We start from the raw sequence: 9,633 nt of genomic DNA, 5'->3' as shown, positions 1-9,633 counted from the left end.
GTATTTATACAATTAGTGTATTTATGCAAAATCTAAAATAATAATAATAATTATTATTATTATTGTTATTATAATTAATTAAGTTGTTTTGCAATCTAACACTAATAATTGTTTTGTCAAAAATGTTTTGGATAAATATACCCAATATTTACATAAATATATAAAATTATTATTTTTATCATTATATTAATGCAAAGTTGTCTTGCCGTCTAAAAATAATTTATTAGTTATTGTATTATTATTAATAATAACATTTTCATAATTTATATTGATTAATAACTCTGCTAATCATGCTATCATCATCATCATCATCATCAAATTACATAAATATAATTATATGAATAAATTATTATTTATACCATTATTATATTTGTGTGAAATCTAATAATAATATTTACAAATTTATTTTTTTAATAATATGTTTTATTATTATTACTATTATGCACTTCTCATTACTTATCATCATTATTTCTGTTAGTAATACATTATTTTTGGAAAATGTTGTTTTGCAGTCTAACAATAATAATTTAATCAATAAATATTGTTTAGCAAAAATGTTTTGAGTAAATATACCAACTGTTTACACTAATATATTAAATTATTATTTATATAATTCTATATTATCTATATTATTCTATATTCTATATTATTTATATAATTAATTTATGCAAAGTCATTTTGCAGCCTAATAGTAATGTATTATGTTATTATTTATTGTTAATAATAAAATTTTCATAATTTTTTTTGTTTTATTACTCTGCTAATCATAGCATCATCATTTTCATTTTTTAAAACAATTTTAAATAAATATAATTGTTATTTATACAATTATTATATTTATGCGAAATAATAATAATAATAATAATAATAATAATAATGTATTTATGATGATATTAATAATAAATATTAATAATGGTAATAATAATGATAATAATTTGTATTATTATTATGTTTTTATTATTATGCATATTGTTTTATTACTGATCGTTTACCAAACCAAATATTATAATCTGTTCTAGAATTGTTTAAATCATAACAATTTTGCATAAATATAATTAATTAAATTATTTTGCAACAAACACTAAGGTTGGCTGGTTTTATTTATTTATTAAGTCCAGGTCTTAGATTTTGTTCCTGTGATGTTGTATAGCTGCAAATGGATGTTAACAGTGAATAGTGTCCTTTTGTATTTTTATTTATTAATTTATTTGCACAAATCAGTTACATGAAAACTGTCCTAGTCGGATTCATCCATGATTTTTCTGAACTGAATCCATAAAACCTGAACTTGTCTTCACAGGTGACTGTGATTGAGATGACCAAGTGAAAATTGTGCTTAACTGGTTCGAGGGAAAAAATCTCGCTGTTAAATACGATTATGGTCTCAGAGCAGTGGTTGAGCTTGTGGTGTCTGTGTATGTTGTGCACACAAAGACTGTTTGTTTCTGTTGAGCAGAGGCCTTTGACACTCCGCTTGTTGGAGATACGTGAGGAGACGCATTTCACACAGCCTCAAACCTCCCTGCACAGAAGATGCAAAACACAAGAATTGCAATGAGCTTTTGGGCCTTATGTGTTTTTGTGTGGGATTGTAGTTTGCATTGCGTGGGAAAGTACCGTAACACATAAGGGTGATTTTGATTTTGACCATCTGTCAGGAAATGCCCACACAACCCTTATAAAATTAAAATGAGTTGCTTTCATTTTCAGTCATCTAAAAGTACACCTGGGTCCAGATTCATAAACCACCATGAAGTGAGAATGCTGAGATAGACCTAGATCCTAGAACGCTGTATAGTAACTGAGAGATTGAGATTACACACTGAAGTTTAATAATAATGGTTTGTTCATGTTTCTTTTACGTAATGGTTCTATATTCACTACCAGTCAAACGTTCTTGAACAGTAAGATTTTTTATGTTTTTTTTAAAGAAGTCTCTTCTGCTTACCAAGCCTGCATTTATTTGATCCAAAGTACAACAAAAGCAGTAATATTGTGAAATATTTTTATTATTTAAAATAACTGTTTTCTATTTGAATATATTTTAAAATGTAATTTATTCCTGTGATCACATCTGACTTTTCAGCATCGTTACTCCAGTCACATGATCCTTCAGAAACCATTCTAATATGCTGATTCGCTGTATAAGAAACATTTATTTTTATTATTATTATTATCAGTATTTAAAACAGTTAAGTACATTTTTTCAGGATCCTTTGATTAATAGAAAGATCCAAAGATCAGCATTTATCTGAAATAAAAACCTTTTATAACATTATTCACTATAGATAGATATAGGAAGTAATACTTTTATTTAGCAAGAATGCATTAATTTAATCAAAAGTGATGATAAAAACATTTATAATATCTATTTTAGATAAATGCTGTTTATCTGAACTTTTGTATTCAGCAACGAAACCTGAAAAAATTATACTCAGCTGTTTTCAACATAATAATAATAATAATAATAATAATAATAATAACAATAACGATTTCTGAAGGTTTATGTGACACTGAAGACTGGAGTAATGAAGCTGAAAATTCAGCTTCGAAATCACAGGAATAAATTGCATTTTAAAATATATTTATATAGAAAAAAATGATTTTAAATGGTAAAATATGTCTTTAGTGTTTTGCTGTACTTTGGATCAAATAAATTCAGGCTTGGTGAGCAGAAGAGACTTTTTAAAAAATCTTACTGTTCAAAAACAAGTTTTGCCTGAAAAATACAACTAAAATGAAAACTAAAAATATGAAAATAAAGCTAGTTCACAATATTAATAGAAAACTACAACAGTATATAAATAATACTAAAATAACACTCATAAGACAGGGTTGTCATTTATTTTTACTCACAAATAGAAATTTCTACCTGAAAATAAAATATTTTATTTATTTATTTGTTGGTTGGGTGGTTGGTTTATTTAGAGAGGGACATTACAAACATGAAATACATGCATTGTACATAGAGAATATAGCATATGTGACCCTGGACCACAAAACCAGTCTTAAGTCGCTGGGGTATATTTGTAGCAATAGCCAAAAATACATTGCATGGGTCAAAATTTTTTGATTTTTCTTTTATGCCAAAAATCATTAGGAAATTAAGTAAAGATCATGTTACATTAAGATTTTTTTTGTAAAATTTCTAGTGTAAACCTATCAAAATGTAATTTTTGATTAGCAATATGCATTGTTAAGAACCTAATATGGACAACTTTAAAAGTGATTTTCTGAGTATTTTGATTTTTTTCGCACCCTCAGATTCCAGATTTTCAAATAGATGTATCTCGACCAAATATTGTCCTATTCTAACAAACAATACATCAATAGAAAGCTTATTTATTGAGTATTCATGTGATGTATACATCTCAGTTTTGTAAAATTTAACCTTATGACTGGTTTTGTGGTCCAGGGTCACATATTACATATACATTTCAGAGCCTAGAGCCACTCAATCTATATGAGCACTTTTACAGCTGAAAATTAAGAAATGCATTCATTACACAGATCTATTCATGTTCTGCCATCATCTGGTCATATAGTGAACTGCATGTTTAAATGACGGAGCTGAAATTGGACTTGTGCTAAACATTACAGTGTACTCTGTTCTCCCCGCAGCGGTGTACATCCTGATCGGAGCGGGAGGCGTCATGATGTTAGTTGGGTTCTTCGGCTGCTTTGGGGCCGTGAGGGAGTCACAGTGTCTTCTGGGATCGGTGGGTAAGAACTACGTGACAGTAAATGAACAAATGTAACAAAACACTGTTTCAGCCCCGTCTACTGCCTATATGGACACTAAATGTTTTGATTGCTTTAATACATATACTCTGCTTGTGCACGACCCCATGGAGTCACATTTCTGTCACTGAATAAAAAATAATAAAAGGTAATTGCGAGTTTTTATCTCACGATTCTGACTTTATTTTTTACAATTGAGAGTTTATATCCCAATTCTGACAATCAAAAGTCAGAAACAAACTTGAATTTGTGGGAAAAAGTCAGATTTGCAAGTTTTTATTTTGCAATTCAGACTTTGTTTCTCACAATTGAGAGTTTACATCCTGCAATTGTGATTTTACAATTCTGAGAAATTGACCATATGCACAAATTACTTCCTTGTTTAGACAAGCCAGCTAAGTAATTTCCGGTCAACTGTACTGTGCCATAATATGAGCGTACTTTGTTCGTTTTCTCTACATAATCCATTCACAATCGAAGAAAAGTGTTGTTTGTTTAAGAGGACCAAACGTCCATGTACACCGTTTCAAGAATGACAAATGCCAGTTTAAAAAAATATGCGAGTAAATCAGCTAAATATGCACGAGTCATTGCTGTGATTGACAGTAATAACCAGACCAAACATCTGATGTCCATAACAGAGCTTAAACGATTCTGACTAAATTCAGAGTAACAAAACTACAGCAGTAACAAGTTTGTGTTGGTTAAATAGGCTATAGGCTATTTAATAGCTTTTACAGTTCAAGATAAAACTTATTAAATTATATAAAATATTTCAAATTCCTATCGATTCATATTGAGTGCATTATTTAATTCTTATACCATCAATATTTAACGTATTTGTAGTGAAGTATATATAAGTATTTAAATAATTCACCTGGCTGTTTGTGTCTGAGCTTAATGACTTTCTGCACTTGCTATACACTGCGTTCCAAATTATTATGCAAATTGGATGTAAGTGTTATAAACATTAATTTTTTTTGTTTTTCAATTAAACTCATGGATGGTATTGTGTCTCAGTAGCCTAGAATCTAGACGCGCCCCTAGCGGCAGCAAATTACATTTGCTTCCAAGGTCAGTCTAGTTACTCTCAATTCACTTAAAATTCCGAAAAATCCAAGATGTACCGGGCCAATCACGAGTCGGTGGGCGGGCTTAACATGATGACGCCTGACCTGCGACCATAAGTTCCGTCAGACATGAATTCCTGGTTCTGTGAATTACGCGTGGAAAACTGAACAGTATTTATATAATTTTTTACTTTGGATACACAGCCACGTCCATCTGTCCTGAGCAGGAGCTCGTTACATATGAACGCGCTGTGGTGTAGAATACGCAAACACCGGAAGCGATCTGTGGCGTGTATACGACACTTATTGTTCACACAGTGCACAGAGATTGTGGATATAGCGGCTATTCAAAATGGTAATTACTTGCGCTTATCCTGGTTGTTCAAACCCATTTAAAGCTAACAGATTACGTTTGCTTACGCAAAATCATCCTGGACTTTTTCACCGATTTCCCCTTCCGGTGTTTGCGTATACTACATCAGAGCAGGGTGTAATTTGGATTTGTCTGTGCATGTTTTTGTTTACTTTTAAAGGTTTAGTGCCCATCTATGTCTATTATTTGGCTGACAGACTGCACAGTGCACTGATTTTCGTTAAAAATCTCCGTCGCTCTGACTACGTCACCTGACAGACTAAGTCTCTGATTGGTTGTAGCGCTATCCTATTGCGTGGAGAGGAGTTTGAAAGACAACCGTTTATCCCACCCCTCCGGTTGAGCCCTGTCTATGGAGAGTGCCCAGACCCTACATTTATGTGGGTCTGGCTTGCCAGGCTAGTGTCTCAGGGCTCTTTGGATCAATCAAATGAATCTCAGACACCTGTGATAATTAGTTTGCTAGATGAGCCCAATTAAAGGAAAAGTACTTAAGAAGGGCGTTCCACATTATTAAGCAGGCCACAGGTTTCAAGCAATATGGGAAAGAAAAAAGATCTCTCTGCTGCTGAAAAGCATCAAATAGTGCAATGCCTTGGCCAAGGTATGAAAACAATAGATATTTCACGAAAACTTAAGCGTGATCATCGTACTGTGAAGAAATTTGTGGCTGATTCAGAGCACAGACGGGTTCGTGCAGATAAAGGCAGAATGAGGAAGGTTTCTGCCAGACAAATTCATCGGATTAAGAGAGCAGCTGCTAAAATGCCATTACAAAGCAGCAAACAGGTATTTGAAGCTGCTGGTGCCTCTGGAGTCCCGCGAACCTCAAGGTGTAGGATCCTCCAGAGGCTTGCAGTTGTGCGTAAACCTACTATTCGGCCACCCCTAACCAATGCTCACAAGCAGAAAAGATTGCAGTGGGCCCAGACATATATGAAGACTAATTTTCAAACAGTCTTGTTCACTGATGAGTGTCGTGCAACCCTGGATGGTCCAGATAGATGGAGTAGTGGATGGTTGGTGGATGGCCACCATGTCCCAACAAGGCTGCGACGTCAACAAGGAGGTGGCGGAGTCATGTTTTGGGCTGGAATCATTGGGAGAGAGCTGGTAGGCCTCTTTAGGGTCCCTGAAGGTGTGAAAATGACCTCTGCAAAGTATGTAGAGTTTCTGACTGACCACTTTCTTCCATGGTACAAAAAGAAGAACCGTGCCTTCCGTAGCAAAATCATCTTCATGTATGACAATGCACCATCTCATGCTGCAAAGAATACCTCTTTGTCATTGGCTGCTATGGGCATAAAAGATGAGAAACTCATGGTGTGGCCACCATCCTCCCCTGACCTCAACCCTATTGAGAACCTTTGGAGCATCCTCAAGCAAAAGATCTATGAGGGTGGGAAGCAGTTTGCATCAAAACAGCAGCTCTGGGAGGCTATTCTGACATCCTGCAAACAAATTCAAGCCGAAACTCTCCAAAAACTCACAAGTTCAATGGATGCAAGAATTGTGAAGGTGATATCAAAGAAGGGATCCTATGTTAAGATGTAACTTGCCCTGTTAGGTTGTTTTTCATTGAAATAGCTTTTGATTTCAGTAAATATGACCACCTAATGCTGCAAATTCAGCAAATGCCTTTTTTCAGTTCTTTACAACCTATAAAATGTTTTAACTCTGTTGTGCATAATAATTTGGAACAGTGCATTTTCAGTTTTTTATTTTTAAAATAAATACTGTTATCATTAAGAGGTTTGTTCAATAAAATTCGAATTATACCCTAATGGTTGATTGCTTGAAAATTATACTGACTGTCATTTGCATTGACTAATTATGAAAACCAGAGAAAGATATCATTTGCATAATAATTTGGAACGCAGTGTACTATATACTTAAGGGTGGTAAAAGTACTACAATTTATTAGACTAGTAATTTTATAATAAATCGAAAAGCAAGACGTCTTGAAAAATATACGGAGTTTAAAAGGCAGCTGCATAATAAATAATCCTCTGCTGCCATCTATTGGTTATATGGGTAATTCCATTTTAGCCTAAAAAAGATGTTTTCTGTAAAAAGTCATCTTTTTCCGATGCCGTTTTTAGGAATGAAAAGTGAGTCCTTGAAGTAAATTTTATTTCACAGCTGTAGAGTTAGAAAATAATAAAGGCTTTAAAATATTGCAAGATTTTAAAAATGTGTTCATGACGAAGGCAAGTTAGTGATTATCAAGAATATGATTAAGATGTCCTTGAAGAGAAGTATCGCTAGCTAGCTAACGTTAGCCTAAACACGTTGTGATAGTGTTTAGCTGTCAGCATTTAAATGTACAACTATGCAGATATGGAGAGTATGGGATTACCAGGCTCTGCGTTTAAATGATATGTTGTTAAATAATATGAAACTGAATGTTCACGCCGCTGACATTGTTTATAATGTTGCAATTATAATTTTTCTCAGTTTCTGATAAGAACGAGGCAGTAGATTAGTCTCAACAGTGTCCACCAAATATATAGCACATATAAAATGAGCTTCAGCGGAAGTTTACGAGCTGGCTTATCTTTATGCGGAAGTTCTAAAGAACGCTCCATGCATAAGGTCAATTCAGAAATACAAACTTGCATTTGCAAAGAAAGTCAGAATTGCAATTCTGAGGAAAAAGTCAGAATTGTGAGATGAAAACTTGAATTTGTTGGGAAAAAAAGTCAGCAATGCTAGTTTTTATCTAACAATTCTAACTTTTCTTGCAAGTAAGAAAACAGTAAAGAGTTTACATCTTGCAATTCAGACTTTATAGCTTGCAATTTTGAGTTTTATCGCAATTCTGAGTTTATTTCTCACAACTGAGAGTTAACATCTCGCAATTCTGACTTTTTATCTCTCAGAATTGATGTTACTCTAAATTGTGAGAAATAGCAATTTTTTATCTTACAACTCTGACTTTCTCACAATTGAGAGTATATATCTCGCAATTCTGAGAAAAAAAAGTCAGAGTTGTGAGATGAAAACTTGAATTTGTGGGGGAAAAAGTCAGAAATGCAAGCTTTTATCTTACATCTCTGACTTTCTCGCAGTTGAGAGTATATATCTCACAATTCTGAAAAATAAAGTCAGAATTTTCGAAATACAAACTTGCATTTGCAAAGAAAGTCAGAATTGCTAATTTTTCAACCTTTTTGAGTTTATATCACAATTCTGAGGAAAAAGTCAGAATTGCGAGATGAAAACTTGAATTTGTGGGGAAAAAAGTCAGCAATGCTAGTTTTTATATCACAGTTCTAACTTTTTTCTCGCAAGTAAGAGTTTACATCTTGCAATTCAGACTTTATAGCTTGCAATTTTGAGTTTTTATCACAATTCTGAGAAATAAAGTCAGAATTGCAAGTTTTTATTTCGCAGTTCTGAGTTTATTTCACGCAAATGAGAGTTTACATCTCGCAATTCTGACTTTATAGCTTGCAATTGAGAGTTTATATCTTACAATTCTGAGAAAAAAATACAAACTTGCATTTTCGAGAGGAATTGATGTAAACTCTAAATTGCGAGAAATAAAGTCAGAATTGCAAGATAAACACTTGCTATTTTTCACAATTTAGGGTTGCATCAATTCTGAGAGAAAAAAAGTCAGAATTGCAAGATGTAAACTTGCTATTGCGAGAAAATTAATAATTGTAAGATAAAAACTCTATAATTTTTTATTCAGTGGCAGAAACATGCTTTCATATGATGAAAATTTATTAACATAATTTAAAATATATTGTGAGCACAAATAAGATAAAACAAAAATAATATAAAATGTAATAAAATTATAAAAAACGTTTATTTACATAATTTAATATATATATGTATATAATGTACTGTTTCATATTGATTTAAAATTTTATATATTGACTTCAAATGTTTTTACTTGGGTTAAAAATAACTCTTTTGATATCCTATGACATTAAACTGTTGAACTGCTATTAGTATTCATAAAAACTAAAGTAAAGTATTTTTCTTGTCCAGTTCTTTGCTTGCCTTCTGGTGATTTTTGGAGCAGAGGTCGCTGCTGGAGTCTTTGGCTTTCTGAATAAGGATAAGGTATGTTACGCACCTTATCAATCATTTTATTGAGTATATATATGAAAGTATCTGTCATCTAAAGATGTGATATGATACGATACTCTTGCATGTGTTTTTAGGTCATTCAGGATGTCCAAGAGTATTACCAGTCTGCTATGACAAATGGCAATGAGACGGTTGCATCCACGTATCACAAAGTAGTAAGTAGAGCTGTTGCTTTACAGACATGATTTGTGGCTATAGTGACAGTATCATCATCATATTCTGACATATCTGTTTTTCTTTCACAGCTTGATTGTTGTGAGTCCTCTGATTCTAATCCGTGTCCTGAAGACAATTCTAACACGGTATGTTAAAATGCAGTATATTTCTTGTTATTTTAGAGGGTTC

The 9,633-nt window shown here is 32.6% G+C and overlaps 1 protein-coding gene across 1 annotated transcript in view; it reads left to right on the top strand.

Moving 5' to 3' along the window:
- The window catches only part of tspan2a (tetraspanin 2a), a 27,718-nt gene extending 18,085 nt beyond the window's left edge, over positions 1-9,633 (top strand). Inside the window, exons 3-6 of the mRNA XM_073852652.1 lie at positions 3,622-3,719; positions 9,187-9,261; positions 9,363-9,443; positions 9,534-9,633. Of these exons, the coding sequence (XP_073708753.1) occupies positions 3,622-3,719; positions 9,187-9,261; positions 9,363-9,443; positions 9,534-9,599 (320 nt within the window). The 3' untranslated portion in view covers positions 9,600-9,633. The remainder of the gene's footprint in view (positions 1-3,621; positions 3,720-9,186; positions 9,262-9,362; positions 9,444-9,533) is intronic.

The sequence above is a fragment of the Garra rufa genome, chromosome 12 (assembly GCF_049309525.1).
Source record: "Garra rufa chromosome 12, GarRuf1.0, whole genome shotgun sequence".
In the NCBI taxonomy this organism is placed as follows: Eukaryota; Metazoa; Chordata; class Actinopteri; order Cypriniformes; family Cyprinidae; genus Garra; species Garra rufa.
Note: the sequence above shows the minus strand (reverse complement) of the source record. Positions and strands in the feature narration are given on the sequence as shown.